General features: G+C 41.2%; 2 protein-coding genes across 2 annotated transcripts; one reads left to right on the top strand and one right to left on the bottom strand.

Annotated features, from left to right (window-relative positions):
* Positions 1–2038: 2038 nt before the first annotated feature.
* On the bottom strand, positions 2039–8536 carry ATPSCKMT (ATP synthase c subunit lysine N-methyltransferase). The gene is made up of 4 exons (XM_009899418.2): positions 8246–8536; positions 6847–6984; positions 5683–5733; positions 2039–3106 (listed from the first exon to the last, which is right to left on the bottom strand). The coding sequence occupies exons 1-4, from the start codon at positions 8519–8521 to the stop codon at positions 2909–2911; spliced, it is 663 nt and encodes a 220-aa protein (XP_009897720.1). The 5' UTR covers positions 8522–8536; the 3' UTR covers positions 2039–2908.
* Positions 8537–9858: 1322 nt separating this feature from the next.
* Positions 9859–18079, top strand: CCT5 (chaperonin containing TCP1 subunit 5). The gene is made up of 11 exons (XM_009899417.2): positions 9859–10034; positions 10788–10848; positions 10942–11106; positions 12465–12663; positions 13413–13605; positions 14228–14377; positions 14702–14821; positions 15232–15417; positions 16320–16457; positions 16574–16754; positions 17691–18079. Exons 1-11 carry the CDS (start codon positions 9930–9932, stop codon positions 17816–17818), a joined length of 1626 nt encoding a protein of 541 aa, XP_009897719.1. The 5' UTR covers positions 9859–9929; the 3' UTR covers positions 17819–18079.
* The last annotated feature ends 1276 nt before the right edge of the window (positions 18080–19355 follow it).

Below are 19355 nucleotides of genomic sequence, written 5' to 3' on the forward strand. Positions count from 1 at the left end.
TTCTATTAGCTTCAGATCCACAGTATAATTTCATTAAATCAGTTCTCCAAGGCTTTCCTGGTTTTCAAAAGAAGCAAATTTGTACTCTGAAGCAGCACATCAATGAAATCATAATACATTACCCTTGGAATTGGAAGTGTGTCAATATAATAACCCACACAGTGATAACCGAAGTCACAGTTAAGCATTTAATCTTGTAAACTATCACATGAACATAGCAAGTGATAAAAAAATTGAGACAACATGACAAGAAAATGCTTTCCTGATCTCTCTGTGTAAATTAGAAGCGATTGCTTTCAATTTCTCACTTCAACCATGTAAGTAGGAAATACAGCATATTTCTCTATGTAATAAGGGATTACAAACCTTCAGACCACTGTCTATCTGAGTCTAGGTCCCCAAAAGTAAATGGCCAGAGCATGAAATAACCCTCTGCTTTACTTTAAAAGCATTCATAAATCTCTCCTTGCCTTAAGAACAGCTCTTAGTGCTCCTAAAACTCAGGCCATCACATCATTAATTCTCTCACTCTTCAACAAATATTTCACAGAATCATAGAATGGTTTCAGTTGGAAGGGAGCTCAAAGATCATCTAGCTCCAACCACCCTGCCATGGGCAGGTTGCATAAGGCCCTGTCCAACCTGGCCTTGACCACCTCCAGAGAGGAGGCATCCACAACTTCCCTGAGCAACCTGTGTCACTGTCTCACCACCTTTAAAGAACTTCTTCCTAATATACAGTCTAGATCTATCCTCTTCCAGTTTAAATCCATTCCCCCCTCATTCTGTCACTACAAGCCCTTGTAAAGAGTCGCTCCCCAGCTTTCCTACAGATACTGAAAGGCTGCTACAAAATCTCCCCAGAGCATCCCCTTTTTCAGGCTCAATCACCCCAATTCCCACAGCCTTTCCTCATAGGGGAAGTGCTCCAGCCTGCGGATCATCTCTGTGGCCGTCCTCTGGGCCCAATACAACAGTCTGATGTCCTTCTTGTGTCGGATGCAGTACTACAGGTGAGGTCTCATGAGAGCAGAGCAGAGGGGCAAAATCACCTCCCTCAACCTGCTAGTCATGTTTCTTTTGATGCAGCCCAGGATACCGTTGGCCTTCTGGACTGCAAGTGTGCATTACCAGCTCAAGTTTATCATCAACTACTCAAACCATTCTCCACCCAGCCTATATGTATGCTTGTGATTGCCCTGACGCAGGTGCAGCACCTTGCATTTGGCCTTGTTGAACCTCATGAGATTGGCATGGACCTACCATACACTTGGTTCACAACAACTCCATGTAACAAGGCTTGTGTTTGGAAAGCTGCCCTGCAGAAAAGTAGCTGGGAGTTATTTGTTGACAGCTGGCTGAATATGCATCAGCAGCGTGCCCACATGGGCAAACTGGCCTGTGTCAGAAATAGTGCAACCATAAAGACTAAGGAAGTAATCATGCCCCGGTACTCAGCATAGGGGAGGCCACATGTCAAATACCGTACTGACCTCTGGACTTTTCACTACAAGACATTGAGATGCTGGAGTAGGTCCAAAGAAGGCCAAAAAAACCTGGTGAAGAATCTAAAGAGTAAGTCCAATGAGTGGTTAAGGGAACTGGGGTTTAGCCTGAAGGAGGCTGAGGTGTGATGTTATTGCTCTCTACAACTGCTTAAGTGGAAGTTGTAGAGATGAGTGTTGATCTCTTCTCCCAGGTAACAAGCAACAGGGCAGGAGGAAACTGCCTCAAGTTGTACTGTAAAGATGTGTAAATGTAGTGCATAGGGACATGATTTAGTGGGGGATTTGGCACTGTTAGGTTACCAGTTGGACTCAGTCTTGAGGATTTTTTCCAACCTAAATGACTCTACGATCACGATATTCAATCTGCATCAATTTGATATATGCAGCGTGATGGCCACTTGGCATACATAATGAAGACAATCTCGGTGTGGTGCTCTGGTCCTGGCTGGAAGCCGAATGCCCACCAAAGCCACTCTATCACTTCCCTTCTTAGATGGACAGGGCAGAGGGGAAAATATAACAATAGGCCAGTAATAAGGTGGAAGCAATTTAATAATACTAAGCACCAGCAAAGACTGTGTGCAGAAGCAAAAGCAAAGAGAGCTATTACTCTCTGCTTCCCATCAGCAGACAATCTTTGGTCACTCCCAGGAAGCAGGGTTCTAACACACATAGCAGTTGCTCTGGAAGACAGATGCTGTGGACGAGTATCTTCACACTTCCTTCTTTCACCTTCTTCTATCTGAAGTCATATGGCATAGAATACCGCTTTGGTTGGTTTGGGTCAACTGGCCTGGCCATGTCCCCTCCCAAGATCTTGCTCACCCCTCAGCATACTCTTGGGGCAGGGAAATGTTGGAAAAGCACAGCCTGGGTGCTTGTTCAGCAGTAGTCAAAATACTGGTGTGCTATCAACACTCAGCTGCAGCACTGCAAAATACAGGGCTATAAAGATGCTCTGAGGAGAATTAACTCCAGCTCAGCCAAACCCAATACACTGGAAATCACAGCTCATTTGACCACTTCCAACACCACCACCAAATGCTATGTAGACTCAGAAAGAACACATGTATTGAGTTCACCAATTTGACCATTTTAATTTGCCTTTAATATACAATCCCATTAAAATACATTCCCTTTAACAGCAGTGGACCATGGTTTATCCCATTTTCTGTATCAAAATTTTCTGCTTCTATAAAACTTTCTCATAATTGTAGCTAATTCATTAAGCCATTGAACCACACTTTTCAAGAACCTTCATGTACTTTCAGATAGTCAGTATACTACAGTCATTTCAGAGAACATATATCTCTGTATTTTGGGGGCTCTATTCACATTAATCTCATCTCCAACAGGTGAAGTCAAAGCCAAAAACTCCAATGCTAAACAAAATTAGATGTTTAGGATTCCGTCTCTGGTGTAATTTCCAAGCTTTCTGTTTTACATCCTCTATAGTGTTTCAAATCATAGGCCCACACAGTGTCTATTCCTTCTCCAGCAGTACGATCTGGGATCCAGGAAGGGAAAGGGAAACGACAGGCAATGATTCTGGCATTATACTCAAGTTCTTCTTCCAGCTTCTTCTCCAACTGTGGCATCTGTTGAGCAACAATAAAAAGCTTTCAGAAGCAGTAAAGAACAGAAATGTCAGTTTTAGAATCTAATTCAAGTGCTTAAGGTAAGTCTAAAGTTTGAAGAATTTCTGGGGGAAAAAATTAGCAAAGTATTCCTGATACAGGTTTTGGCTTTAATGCTTTGACAAAGAACATGTAAAACTAGAAAATGGCCAAAGCCTCTCATCATGTCTAGGTACAACAGGTTTAAGCTGGAACACAGGAAGTTCCACTTCAACATGAAGAGAAACTTCTTTACCGGGAGGGTGATAGAACACTGGAACAGGCTGCCCAGAGAGGTTTGGGAGTCTTCTTCTCTGGAGACTTTCAAAACCTGCCTGAATGCATTCCTGCATAGTCTGCCCTAGATGATTGTTCTCTGGCAAGGGGGTCAAGCTAGATGATCTGGACAGGTTAGACCAATGGGCCAAGGCTAATTGTATGAAGTGAACTTCATAAGGCCAAGAGCCAGGTCCTGCACCTGGGTCACAACCACCTCATGGTAAGCTACAGACTTGGAGATGTGTGGTTGGAAAGCTGCAACCTGGGAGAGGGACCTGGGTCAGCAGAGTGCCCAGGTATTAGGAAACACTGTGGCCAGCAGGGACAGAGCGGTGATCATCCCCCTGTACTCAGTACAGGTGAGGCCTCACCTTGAGTATTGTGTTCAGTTCTGGGCCCCTCACTACAGAAAGAACATTGAGGTTATGGAGTGTGTCCAGAGAAGGGCTGATCATGAAGGGACTGGAGGACATGATTCACAGGGAGCATCTGAGTGAGTTGGGGTTGTTCAGTCTAGACAAGACTTAACCCACACTTCTCCCCAGATACTTGCAAGAACAGAGAGAGGCCTTAGACTTCCCTGAAGATCAATAAATCCAAGTTCTACAAACTACTCTTGGGTATGTAATAAAAGTACAGTGTGACAGCACCAAATTAGGCCAGAATTATTAAAAGCTAGAGAGATCTATTACCCTCAGTAAAAAGGAGAAAATACACTTAAGTTTCTAGAAAATAGTTTAATTGTTCAGGAGGCTAACCACTCACAACTTCCAAAGTAAATTTAAAGGAATCACGAGCAAATGAATGTTCAGGGAACACAGCAGTTCATATGTCTGTATCTGCCACATTCATGACAGTATAGTCACTAAAAGAACTTATTCTCACATTTACTGAAGTTATTCCAAGCCCTATAGCTACACTTCTACCATAGCTGTTGCTAATTTATCCTACTTTATACTATTACATTTAAAGTTAAGCCAGCATTTCTGCCAAGTTTACTCACTTTTTGCTAGAGCATTTGTTTATTTCCAGTTTACTGAATTAACTCAAGTATTTATATTGCTCCCTCCCCATTAGACAGCAGGTAACATCCAACCCTAGCAACATCTGTAGCACAAGTAACATTTGTTCTCACCGCCTACAAAATAGGGGGGGAGTGGAATCAAAATAAAAGCATTTTCACTTCAGTTTCCAGTGAGAGTTACAATTTGAATCAGAAGTAGGTATTTAAATTCCAGTCCTGTTAAATAAAAAGAAAATAATAGGGAAGCTTTATTATGCTTCTTGTTGCACCTTCCTGTTAGTGCTACAGAAATATTGCCAGTGTATGTTTTATGGTATAGAATCACCTAAAGCCCTTCACTCATTTCATCCCACACTGGCCTTAGTTGAGAAAGAAGCAATACAGAATAATTTATAGGATACTCTGTTTCATCCATTCATATGCATTCAACCTATACATACAATTCTAACAATAAATCAAAATACCAAGATTATTAAAGATTTTTTTTTCCCCACTTGTCTAGTAAAAAGATAAAAAGAAAACCAGATCAAGCCAAAAGCCAAAGTGAATGTAAAGTCTGACTGCATTTATCAAGCATCACTAAAGCAATTACTATGCAACTCAATTTCTATACCACATTTGAAAAACACATTTTCCCCAGGAACACAATGAACATAGGCTGCAATGCCTTCATAAAAGGCAAAGAACTTTTGTGGACTGATACTATAACTATTATATTTGAAGTATTTGCTTCCCTTCCTAATCCCTTGCCTATGTTAAACTGTGAGGATTAATTTCAATACATCCGTTTCTGGCCTGTTTGAGGTGATCCCATTTTTGGAGAAGAACATAAGCAAAGTCCAATACTCTAACAAGGTTCCCAAAAATCAGCTGTAGACAATTTCCTAATCCATCTGGTGGCTCTGTTTTTTCAATATGAAAAACTGAAATTTCAAAGAACCAATCCATCACCTTCCCTCCAAGCAACCGCAGCATAGCAGTTTTCATTTTGGTTCTGAACCAATAATGGAGATAAAATACTTTGCAAAAAAAATGTGTATATTTTCAGTGCTCCAGTCTGCATACTGTAACAAATTTTACCAGGCTTTATCATGGACATTCAAACCCAAACCACTCTATGATTCTATAAGCAACAATAATGTTGGTATTAACTACTTTTGGCATTCTGGAGGTTGGTTCATTTTGCAGCTGAATGTACTAACACTGAACACCTTGGCATTAAAACAATTAAACAATGAAAAAATAGTAAACTTACCATCTGAGGTACCCCAAAAACAACAACATTTGTGTAACAGGAAAAAGAAACCTAAAACAAAATTTGAGAACAAGTCTTAATGAAAATTCCATTTATATCTGTAGTTCTCAACAGTATTCCCCCTAATCCCTCTAGCTGCACTCTTTTCAACAGCAAATTAGACCAAAAATGAGGAAAGAGATCCAGTACCAACTTTTCATCATAGAAATTTCCACACAAAGACAAATTTATATTGCCAAACAGGAAAAAGAAAAAAAGAAGTTCTATTGCCTGGCCAAGAATATGGCAGCAACTCTAGTAGCACAGAAAGTATTGTATATATACACACTTCCACAGTTTTACTCATGGCTGGTTTTCCACAGCTCCTGTATATGTTAAAATGATGTATGCTTTAAGTTTGTCCCCCCTTTTATTAAATGTAAAATATCTATAAAAACTTGTCAGGCATTCCAATGCCTGCATTCTTCCAGTTAGTGCCATGAAGTTTTCCTATGGTCCTCACTGCACAATGATAAAAACAGTACATTCATACTTTTCCCCAAAATTCCTGGTAGCCACTTTACACATTACAAAATGCCATTCTTAAAACCAACCAAACAAAAATGCACAAACAATTAAAATCAAAACACAAAAAAACCCAGACAAACCCCCCACAGGAATAGCAGGTGAAAGACCCACATGAATACGATACCAAAAAGCATCTCTCATTAAAGAAGCAATTGTGACTCAAATGACTGAAATTGTAAGAAAAATCTCCATGTGTATGTAAGTTACCTTAAAGACACACTCAAAACCAGGTAACACATTGCACAGCTATTGAAGAACACATCTAATGAAATGCCACATCAGACTGAGATCTTACACATAAGCAAGAATCTTTTTACTGACTCCACAGAATCAGCTCCGAGTGAAACCTGACATTACAGCACCCTGCATCATTCACTAAACACAATCACTACATCGTGCGCTTGAGAAGCCCGCTCTGAAAAAGGACAGCACATCAATAAAGCACAAAACCACTAGTTTCTATGGGATGAAGTCCTTTACTCAAAGCCCAATACAGCACCTTGTGGCCAGTCAGCATTTCTGGTTCTTTCAAGTACTTCCAATTTATGGAAATCACTCAAACATCCCAGATTTATTCTTGCATACTTCATAACCTACCTTCCATAAGTCTGAAATATAAAATTTGGTGTTGTGATGTACCCCATCTCTCCAGGCACGGTATCTGGAGTACCAAACTAGCCAGGGATTTAATTCATAACCAACAGCTTTGAATCCCTTTTTTGCAGCTGCTATCACCTACAAGGAAGAAAACTCATCTTTATTTAGAAACAGAGAAAGTGTATTCATCTAAAAGGGTGCACATAGTTTTATTTACAATATAAATCAGCATCTGACATTTTTACCAGGGTCATATTTATCCACCACTTACACCTGAGTATATGGTAAAATTTTTAAAGCATCTAAACAGAAGCTCGACTTTTTTTCAGGACAAATGCATTCAGGCAACACCAAGCATTTAAATTTAGACACCTAGCTCTCCAAATAGTCTTCAGGCTCCAGTTAGGTACCTACATATGCATACATACACACACACATCTATATATAAATATAAATTAAATATGCCATACTTAGTCAAATTAGATGCCCCAGATGAGGGTCAACAACAGGAATGCCAGAGAGGGCATCAGAAACTGAAACTCTCTTGTACCTACAAGCTTTTCTGTTTTCCTACTGGGGCACAGTTCCTTCTAAGCAACCTTCATACATTTTTTTGTGTGGACAAATAATCATTTACAAGAAACATAGACAACAGTAGCATTCAACAACTTACTTGTTTCCATCAAAAACCTATATAGTGTGCCATCCTATTGCTAAAATTGCCATGAAGCAGATGATTATGAAATGGTATAGAAAACATCACAACTACAAAAAATCCCACACTGTTCTCCACTGCACCCTCATGACCCTGGGTATTCAGCCAACATCCTGGAAGCACAGTTATCACTTTGGCTTTGGTGATTCTCACCATGTCTCTTGGCAGGTATTCCATTTAACCACATTGATTTTGTAGTGAGGCAGCAAGCACTGCACAAAGGTGTGAAAACTATACCAGGATTTTTATGTTCGTAATGCATTGATTATTCCTCTTTCTCTTTTTTCTGTCACCTTCATACCATATGCATAGAGTTGTAGATTCAAAAATCACAGTGCTATTTAATCTCACAGCCTCACATGCTGCAGCTATAAATCTATGTTGATCCACAGCTCCTTGGCAATCACAGTACCAATACTTGGATCGCACTGCAGTGTGATTCCCTCTAGGTAACCGCATGAAGTTATTATTTTGTACACCACTGTGCCAAGCTGCAGATTAGGACTGTAGTCATCTAAACTGAATGTAAAGCTCTCTCAGTTTTGAGCCTTTCATGAATATCTAAACAAAACCACGAGATGCCAAATACAAGACAAGAAATACGAGAAAAACACAAGCTGCCTCTGCTAGAGCATTTGGGACTTCTTTAAGAGGTGATATAAAAAGGTGACATCCATAACTTACAATACGGCCATCCCCGCTACCAATGTCAACTAGCAAGCCACTTCTGTTTTCTAACATTTTCAGCACATTCTGGATCTGAGAGGAAGTTGCAGGAACGAAGGGCAGGCACACTTTCCTCAAAGCTGGGGTCACGAAAGGGATAACCACAGCATAGAGTGCCAACAAGGTCCCACCGACACCAGCTGTGACCAACAGACCCCAGCTCCTCCTGGAGCTGCTCCCGCAGTCTTCTTGGGGCCCTGCTGCATGGTCCTCGTTCGCTGGTGCCTTAAACATCACACCTAGGGGCAGACATTAAAGAGTATTTTCTCTAATAGCCTTATTACATACTAAGAGAGACCTGTGCCGGTCTCTTGCCACCCTCATGGGGAACAACTTCCTAGCATCCAGTCTGAATCTGCCCACTTCTGGTTTTGCTCCATCCCCCCTGGTCCTGTCACTCCCTGACACCCTCAGGGGTCCCTCCCCAGCTTTCCTGTAGCCCCCTTCTGATACTGGAGGCCACAATAAGGTCTCCTTGGAGCCTTCTCTTCTCCAGACTGAATAGCCCAAACTCCTTCATTCTATTCTGGTGACAAAAATTATTAGCAGGTCCTCTTTAAACTGTTTTCAGCAATGAGTAGTGAGATGACTTTTCAGTAGTAAATTGAGAACACTTCCAATACAGAGTAAAACACGAGAGGGGAGAGTTCTTCCCAGAAAGAGTAGTTGGCCATTGGAATGTGCTGCCCAGGGGGGTGGTGGAGTCACCATCACTGGAGTTCGGAAGGGGTTTGGATGTGGCACTTGGAGCCATGGTTTGGTGGTCGTGAGGTGTTGGGTGACAGGTTGGACTTGTTGATCTTTGGGGTTTTTTCCAACCTTATTGATTCTATTCTATGATTCTAAAGATAAGGCAATCTAGAATATCAGACACAGCACACCAGGAAAAGCCCTTACACGCTTTTAGCTGCTTTCTCGGGGAAATGTTACTACTACTGATTTTGAGAAACTGAAGCCCTAGCTTAACTTTCCTGAGCAACAGTTTCCGCCTAAGCCCGCAGATCTTCCCGCCCGCCCGGGCGGACAGCAGCGCGCGCCCGAACCGCGCCAGGACGGCGCAGGTTCAGCCCTTCCCGCCGCGGAACGCACAGGAGCCCCACTCAAGGAAATGTCCCCAAGCAACCGATGTTCTTCCTCCAGAGCACAACGCACCCAGCTGCGAGGCAGCCGATCGGTCAGCCACCCTCCGATCGCCCACGGCGAGCTCACTCAGAACTAATAGGGAGCTCCTCTGAGCTGGTAGTATTTACAAGGGAGGACACCACCCCGCTACGCGGGGGAGACCGAAGTGTTTCTGAACGCCCTTCGGAGAGAAGCGGCGAACACCCATCTGCTGTGTCTTTCAGGTCACCCTTTGCAGCCTGTCACCACCACGCTTCCGCCCACACCCTACCCCATGCAACGGCCTCCCTTCCGCATACCTGCGCGGCTTCCGCCGCGAGCTATGCGCGGCTCCCGCTGTACCGGATGCTTCCAGAAAGCTCCGCTAGAGGCGCCACATATGTCCCACCCGTGAGATTTGTCGCGCGGCTGCTGACTGCGCCGGCGTAGCGCCGCGCGGGTGAGCGTGCTGCGTCACGGCGGCATCCGGCGTCTGTCTGTGTGAGGTGCGGGCGCAGCGGGAGTGGTAGCAGTCGCCATCATGTCGGCCATGGGGACTTTGGCGTTCGATGAGTATGGGCGCCCCTTCCTCATCCTCAAAGACCAGGAGCGTAAAACGCGCCTCATGGGTCTCGAGGCGCTCAAGGTAAGCGAGTGGCCGCTGGGGCCGCTAATCCGTCAATGAGCCCTCGTTGTGCGGGCCGCGCCGCGCCGCGCCATGCTGCTTTTAGGGGTGGGGAGCCGGCGTTGTTAGGCCTTGGCGGGAGGATAGGAGCGTATTGGGACGAGACGGTCTTGCGCTTGCCCTGCGCCGGGAAGCTGGAGAGACAGAGCATTGCCCCCGGGTCTGGGAATCCGCCACCCGTAGCATAAGGTCGGTAGAGTTTCTGCCACTGATTCGCGTAGCTTTGGGGTCGTCTCACCTTGTGGGTGCAGCGGGCCCCTCCCTGTGGCTCTGGGTCCCCGCAGGCAGGGAGCCTTCCTGCAGCCCCTTCCCATAGATAACCTCGCCGTGCCTGAAACATCGTCGTTGTTCTTAAGAAAGGCTGCGCAGCCTGAGTAGGCAGTTTTGTGCGAATGTGTGCGATTGAAAAGCTGGTGGAAGAGCGGAACAAAGCTGCTGGCTTTTCCTTTTATAGTTAAACGCTTCTGTTGCTTTCCTCCTCTAAATCTCCAGGCAGTCATTTTAGCTACTCTGCTTTTGCATGCTTAAGCTGTGCAAGAAAAGGCACAGGGAATGTTTCTGGCATAAAATTAATAGGCATACACTGCTTATTTTCTTCTGTTGCTGTCATAATTGACTATTCTTTGTTGATTTACAGTATTTGTGTATTTTGCTTAGGTTAAGACTATGATTTTGGGATGCATGATAATGATGTAATTTGTTTCTTCTTTATAGTCTCACATAATGGCAGCAAAGGCTGTAGCAAGCACTCTGAGAACATCCCTTGGGCCCAATGGTAATGATGAAATAATTTTAACAATTCTTTCACAGTAATTTTTGGGGTGATTTTCTCGATTGTTCCTTCTTGCTTTGACTGTATTTTTTTTAGGCTTGGATAAAATGATGGTGGACAAAGATGGTGAGGTGACTGTGACAAATGATGGTGCTACTATCCTGAATATGATGGATGTGGATCACCAGATAGCCAAACTTATGGTGGAGCTGTCTAAATCTCAGGATGATGAGATTGGTGATGGAACTACTGGAGTTGTCGGTAATAAAAGATTTTAAATTTAACTTCACTTTTCCAGCTTCAAAATAAATCTTCATAAGATACTTTAAGAAATATTGTGCAAAGTACCTGCAGCTTTTCTGTAATAGGCTTTTAGAGTATTTACTGCTTCAGCATTCTTGTCAGTTGTTCTACTAGAATCATAGAATGACTTAGGTTGGAAGGGACCTCAGAGATTATCTACTCCAACCTTGCTGTCATGAGCAGTGACTCCTCTCAACTAGATTCTACTGCTCAAGGCCTCATCCAGCCTGGCCTTGAACACCTCCAAGGAGGAGGCATCTACCACCTCTCTGGGCAGTCTGTTCCAGAGTCCCACCACCTTCATACTGGATCTTCCTAAGATCTAGCTTAAATCTACTTTCCCTCAGCTTAAAACCATTCCCTTTTGTCCTGTCACTAGACATCATTATGAAAATCCCTCTCCAGACTTCTGTAGGATCCATTCATGTATTGGAAGTCATCTCAGAAGTCCCCGCCCCGAGTTTTCTCTAGGCTGAGCATCCTCAGCTCCCTCAGCCAATCCTCACAGCAGAGGTGTTCCAGCCTTCAGATCATCTTTGTGGCCCTCCTGTGGACACTTCAACAGCTCTGTGTCCTCCTTATGATGGGGACATAAAAACTGGCTGCAGTGTTGGAGGTGGGGGGTCTCAGAAGAGCAGAGCAAAGGAGCAGAATCACTTCTCTAGACATGCTGGCCATGCTTCTCTTGATGCAGCCTGGGATACAATTTGCCTTCTGGGCTGCAGGAATGCACTGCTGGCTCATGTTGAGCTTCTCATCAATCAGTACACCCAAGTCTCTTTTTCCAGAGCTGCTCTCAACCCATCCTGCACCTAGCCTCTATTTGTGACTGGGATTGACCCAACCCAGATGCAAGACCTTGCAGTTGTCGCTTCTCAAGCCTGAGATCCTTTTGGATGGCATCTATTCCCCCAAGTACAGTGCTATGCAGCTTGGTGTCATCACCAAACTTGGCTGAGGGTGCGCTGGATGCCACTGTCCGTGTCACTGACAGATGCTAAACAGTACAGATCCCTGAGGAATGCCTCTTGTCACTGGTCTCCAGTCTTTTAATCGGAAAGATGCTTTTGTGTCTTTGCTAAATGCAGTTATGTTTTGAGTTGGTGGTGAAAGTCCTCTTTATACTTTCAGAATGTTTCAGCATAATTTTCTTCTACCTGTCCCACCTTGATTTTCTCTTTTGTCTTGATTTTTCAAACTGTTTAAAACATACCAAAAAATGGAAAGTCATGCTTTTTTAATTTTCTGATAATGTGTTTAAAATGTTGCTTTAGTTTCTGGAAGATTAATTGTTATTTCAAAATTCTGTTTTATAGTTCTGGCTGGAGCATTACTGGAGCAGGCTGAGCAATTACTAGACCGTGGTATTCACCCTATCAGAATAGCAGATGGTTATGAGCAGGCAGCCCGCATTGCTATAGAGCATCTAGACAAAATCAGTGACAGCTTTCCAGTTGATCCACAGAACATTGAACCTCTGATCCAGACTGCAAAGACAACACTAGGTTCTAAAGTGTAAGTCACTAAAACTTCAGATGAATATTTAAGTTTCCCTTAAAAGCCACTTCAATTTGAAATGGGAAATTGTTATGGGTGTTTTGAAGGACTATAAAAGTTTTTGCATAATTAGAACGTCTGCTGAAGGCTCTTTTATGCTTGATATTTGGCAAATTTCTCAATGGATTTGTGTCTCAGGATAAAAAAAAGTGAATCTTTTTTCTATAAATGATCCATTTCATAAAGCTAAACAGCTGCAAAGTCAGCTTCATTTTGACCTGTTCCAGATTTCTGCACCATAGCAAAATCCAAGAATAATGCAAACCTTTTAAAAGTAATGGTGTTATATTCTGAAGGTTTGTTTTGGGGCTGTTTTCCTAAAGAAAATATTTGTTGGCTAATCCCACAAGTTCATTATTCATTACAGATTCCTTGAGTAGTATACAAGTTAGGCATTGTGCACAGCTGTCATTAACAATGGTTTCTGTGACTTGAATGTTTCTTAGCTAATACTCTGCTCTTATTTCAAATCTGTATCTTGAGATGATGGCCACAAAAACTTAGACAAACCATGTCATTGGTTCTGTTTTCTACCATATTTCGCATCTTTTATTTCTCTGAAAAGCAGGATCCATCCCCTTACTTGATTTAGCATACAAAATTTGTTAACTGTAAGCAATACTTTTTTTGCTCTGATAGAATCACGTTTATTTTCTTTCAAATTATGGAAATGTAATGCAACTTTATTGCATGTTTTTAAACCTTAGAGTTAACCGTTGTCACAGACAAATGGCAGAAATTGCTGTAAATGCTGTACTGACAGTAGCAGATATGGAACGTAAAGATGTTGATTTTGAGCTGATCAAAGTACAAGGCAAAGTGGGAGGCAGACTGGAAGATACACAGCTGGTTAAAGGAGTCATTGTGGATAAAGATTTCAGTCATCCACAGATGCCTAAAGTAAGTGAAGTGCCTGTGTTCATCTCATGTAATGGCTCAAATAAGGTTGCATAGCTGACTTCAACTACTGTAGTAGCATTTCTAGGGTATTTTAACAATGTTTTATTTTGGCCTTGTTTTTAACCCATGTATCAGTGGAGAAAGGGAAGGGAGCATTCAAGTCTTCACGTTGGAAGAGACAAAGTTAGAATTTCCAACAATCTTAGAAATTGATAAATGATTGGAAGAATATTGCTGGCCAAGTGAGGAGTGCAGAAATGCTTATCTATAGTGTATAATATATTTAATGGAACTCAGTAGGAAGAAATGCTGCTTAAGCTTTGCAAGTTACCATATTGTCCTGTTCAGAACACACAAGAAGCTGTCTTAAGTGTTTATAAAAAGGAAAACTGGTGGAAAGTATCAGTTTTACATTTTTACATAATAGTTGTCAGTGAAGAGGAGCACATAGTATTCTCAGTGGTCATGGTGCAAGTAATGATTTCACTGAAGTTTTTTTAAACATTGAACTTTAAAAAGATACATTACTGTTAAAAATTGTTGCAGGTTTTGCATGTATAAGAAAAAGGTGTTACTGAGGTCAAAAGCCAACCTTTTTATTTCTTTCTATTAAATTGTACAGGAGCTTAAAGATGCTAAAATTGCAATCCTTACTTGTCCATTTGAACCACCTAAGCCTAAAACCAAGCATAAGCTTGATGTCACATCTGTGGAAGATTACAAGGCACTGCAGAAATATGAGAAGGAAAAGTTTGAAGAGATGGTGAAACAGGTAGTGTCTAAGATTATTTCTGTTTTCTATGTTTTTTTCTTGCCCTTTATACTGCACAGGATAGTGCACTGATTTGTTTCTGGAAATGAGTTAGTAATCTTGATAGGAAAAAACATATGAGCAATTGTAAGGCTATGAATAAAAGTTTTATGCAAGAAACAAGTATCACCCTGCTTAGACATATACTTTAATCTCTGCCTACACCAGATGGTGGGTTTTCAGACTGTGTTTTGAAGAAATTAGGAGAATTAAAACCATAATGAGACTGGATTTCAGTCCTGAGTTACTTCTGATCAGAAGATTGATGCTGTATGTTTCTTTCAGATAAAAGACACTGGTGCAAACCTTGCTATTTGCCAGTGGGGTTTTGATGATGAGGCAAATCACTTGCTGCTTCAGAATGAGCTGCCTGCTGTTCGTTGGGTTGGTGGACCTGAAATAGAAGTAAGTAAAATCTTCTAAAAATGAACTTTGTACCAGTTGTTAAGCACTCACTATCTGGTATGTTGTACCAATTAAAGAGTTGGTAGAGTGAAACTTCTCTGAATAGAACTGCATAATCCTGAATATGGTTAGGTATTGGAGAAAAATCATTGGAATCTGTAGGAAGAACCAACAATAAATGGCATTATGGTTTGTTGTTGGAGTGTATGCGTATTACTTGTTAAGTTTTATGTGGCAAGGGATGTTTCTGGTTTAGTTTCACTGTTTGCAGAAACAAGTTATTGCCTAAAATACTTCGAAGTGATGGGAAGACAACCTTTTGGAGTAAGCATTTGTCTTCCACTAGTTTTACATTATGAAAAGCATAATAGAAATTATTTTCAAATTAATTGATAGTTCTTTCATTTCAGTTAATTGCCATTGCAACTGGAGGACGCATTGTTCCTCGCTTCTGTGAACTCACAGCAGAGAAACTGGGTTTTGCGGGTCTTGTCCGAGAGATTTCCTTTGGAACAACAAAGGACAGAATGCTTGTCATTGAACAGTGTCAGAATTCCAGAGCTGTGACCATTTTCATTAGAGGAGGAAATAAAATGGTGAGATACTTAATTTGTTACGTACATTCGCTGTGTAAGTTGCAGAAGGTATGGTTTCTTTCAAAAGCATATTAACTCTTGTCTGAGTTTTCCTTGCGGTGTAGACAAATGGGGGGAGGGTTGCAGGCTGTCGTGACTGTGCATTAGAAGTCACTCGTTAGATTTGCATCCTGTATTTTTGAATGAGAAGGTTTTCTCACTTATACACAATATAAACAGAAAAGCAATTTTACTTGGGGGTGTTTTTTCTCATGGGAGAGCCGCTTCTCTTGGTAAAGACACACATGCATTTCTGAAATGATTTATTTCAATTTAACAAAAAAAACCCAACCCATGTATACAGATTGAGGTAATTTTAAATGTTTGTGTACTTAAACTGGTTCTTTCTTGTACTGCTAGTGTTAGATTATGTTTAGTATAGGTCAAGGTGTGCATTGAGTGAAAAAGGACGAAAAGAACATAACCCCTAATCTGACAAGTTCTTTAAGAAGGCAAAAATACTGCCTTAAAGGTTAGCATAACTTGTTAAATCCTTCTGCATATCTTGAATTTGAGGGTTGGCTCAAATTACAGTCTGAAAGTAATTTTGTCATTATGATTTTAGTGGTGGTTTGTGTCTTGCAAATGAGCAAGTTCGAAAACCTTACCACATAAGTTTTTGTTGTTTCATAGATTTAACAAAGAATGCTGCATTATTGTTTTTTAATTTTTCTTATTCTTTGCCACTGGATGTGTTAACACTTTATATTTTGAAATAGTATACCATAGCAGCAGTGCAGCTGCATTAAAGCCATGGAAAGATCATACAGTTTATTTGCCGTTTCCATTTCTGTTTTAGGACATACATCTTCATAGCCTTCCGTTGTGTGTATTGTAACATAGATGCTGGTTTGTAATTCCAGATTATTGAAGAAGCAAAGCGATCTCTTCATGATGCATTGTGCGTTATCCGGAATCTTGTCCGTGATAATCGTATCGTATATGGTGGTGGTGCAGCTGAGATTTCTTGTGCCTTAGCAGTCAGTCAGGCAGCAGATGAGGTAAGAAAGGAACAGTTACAACTTAAATTTCTGAAGACAAGGACTAAATCTGTTTTAAGAGATTCCAAGGAAACTTGACTTGGACTTTATAACTGAACGAATGTCTTTTTCCCTAGTGCCCATCTCTGGAACAGTATGCCATGAGAGCTTTTGCAGATGCCCTGGAGGTAATCCCCATGGCACTGTCAGAGAACAGCGGTATGAATCCGATACAGACCATGACTGAAGTGCGGGCTAGGCAACTGAAGGAAAATAATCCTGCTCTTGGCATTGATTGTTTGCAGAAAGGAACAAATGGTAAGAGCTGCTGCATGGGGGAGAAGGAATGTAACAGGTTTTTCTTTCTTGGAAATCAAAATGCTACTGCTTTGTCCCTTGGGGTTTTTTGTTTTTAACACTTCATTTATGAACTCTTGCCCCTTGTGATAAATGGGAATGCAGGTGGAGAGGCATGCATGTCTGCAAGGTGGAAAGTGCTTGAAAACTTTTATTTGGAGGCAAGATTAGTTGAAGATGTTGTTTGATTTGTGGCACAGCAAAAAAAGCTACTCGCTGTCAGTTAAGAGCAGGCTGTGTTTTAAGTATTGCATTTTTTATAATTCATTTTACACTGCAGCCTGATAGTTGTTTTCAGAAGAGCTTGTGAAGAGGTAAAACCAGAGGTTGGAAATGTCTCCAGTCAAGTGTTGTTCACACTAGTACATTTACATACATAAGCATACAACAAGCATGTGAAGGTTAAGAAACCAGTGTATGAATACTTTATTTTCATCTGGATATACACATTTCACACTCTTCTTTTTTGAGAAAAACAATCATCATCAGAAGGTGGTAAATCTTGCAACCTGATGTAAGATGTTGTTTTGATGTAAGACCCTTCTTTGATGTGTTTGTGCTTTACAGCATTTGAACTTCTTTAATGATTGCTCCAGCCCTTGTGTTGTTTCTAATATTCCTGTATGGAAACTTTAAAAAAATCTAATGCAGAAAAGTAAAAAGCTGCAATTGGGGAAGATTTAGTTGGGAAAAGTTTGGCTCTTAATGTTCCAAGGTCTTTGAGAACCCAGATCTAAAACTAGTATGTAGAAATTAGTTAATACCAACTGTCAGCTACGGTGGACATCAGTAACGATTTTAAAACTTACGTCAAAATTATGTGGAAATTACTACCTCAGGTTGAATGTTACATCTACGTTTGAGGAGTGTATCTAATTCTGCTTTGGTTTTTGGCAGATATGAAGCAGCAGAATGTTATAGAAACCTTGATTGGCAAAAAGCAGCAGATTTCTCTGGCAACTCAGGTTGTTAGGATGATTCTGAAGATTGATGATATCCGTAGGCCTGGAGAATCTGAAGAGTGAAGGTTGAAAAGCAAGAAACGTTAAGGGGGCCACAGCAGTAGCGAAGACGATAGTGTTCTGATGCTTCATCTTCAGCTATTTATTCTGGACACTCTTTGTTTCAGATACTGTAATGGCTAATAATTGGAAATAAAACACAATTTAGCACTGGTGGTTTTAAGATTTGTTTCCAAAGTGTCATTGCATCTTTTCCTAGAGAGATGTATTTGTGGAAAATGCTTCTTGAATGCATAGAAAAACACATTGATAATGCAGTAATAAAATACCATGGGTCCTTTACCATTCCTTTCGCAGCTGACTCCGTTGGCTGCTTTAAGCAAAGCCCACAGATTCTCCTTTTTAAGACAGAGGTCTGTCACTCTTCAGTGAAGAAAGCATAAAATCACTGCAGCATCCAGTAATTCTCACATTAATTATTTCTTATTTCAATATTGTCAAGTATGAAGAGTTAAAGGACTTGTATTTCTTCGTTCCAGTTGCTTCCATTATTTTTTTCTTTTGTGGCAGCATTTAACTGCATCCCTGATTTCTGGGCAAGGAAGAATTTTTTGGGAGTGTACACATTCAGCTGAGTGAGACTTTTTTTCAAAACTTTCTGTCTATTACTGCAACTATTGAAAGCATAAACTTTTAAGTCCCAGATACACTTTTGGGAGTGTAGAGTAAAATTGACTAGTAGCAAGAACCAAGCGGTAGACCAGAAACAATGTGCAATGTTGTGGGTTTGGGGGATTTGTATGGGGTTTTTTTTTAATTTCAAATGATAGGTAAGTACTGAAATTTTCAACATTACTTGTGTTACATTTTGCATAGTTTTGAAGGATAGTAGTACAGGGAAAACTTTAGTCAGTGACCACAGTTACCTAGCAGCTCTCATTCTAATCATTATTTGCTGTGAATATACATCACTTTTGTCACAGCATGCAGCATGCAGCTGAAAGTATTAAACTAATTAGACCAGTGCAGACCAAACTGGTACACTTTCACAACAGGAATAACTGAATTTGTGCAGAACAGCAGGAATACAGCACTGATTTCATGCTGTGATCTTTCTCTGGTCAAGTAAAACAGAGGAAATGCATCTGAAAAATTATAAGGTTGTGAGAGACAAACACCAATATTCAGAGTAATCATGGTCTGTATCCCTCGGGAAACAGAAGGTTTGCCTACTGTATTTGAGGCTGAGTGAGGTCCCTTCACGTTCGACTCCATTACTCTAAAGAAAAGGCAAGCTTCGCCACTGGAGGGCAGTGTATGCGTGTTACTTCTGTGTCAGACTGCAACCAGATTTTTTTAAAAGCAACCTGGTGCAGCCCAGCAGGTCTCCAAGCATTGCTGCCATGGAACACATATCTCACCAGCAAGATTTTAATGTTTCTGAATTCCCCTCAAGGACTCAGTTACTGAGCTACTTTCAGGACGGGCCCCATGTGCCTTTTAAATCCAAATTTTTACAGCTTACCTTGGCCTTGCTTCTTTGTCCTGCTAGTTCTAGTTCCTGTTACCAGCCACCTTTCCCAGCCTCATTTCCTAGTCT

The sequence above is a fragment of the Dryobates pubescens genome, chromosome 9, assembly GCF_014839835.1.
Source record: "Dryobates pubescens isolate bDryPub1 chromosome 9, bDryPub1.pri, whole genome shotgun sequence".
In the NCBI taxonomy this organism is placed as follows: Eukaryota; Metazoa; Chordata; class Aves; order Piciformes; family Picidae; genus Dryobates; species Dryobates pubescens.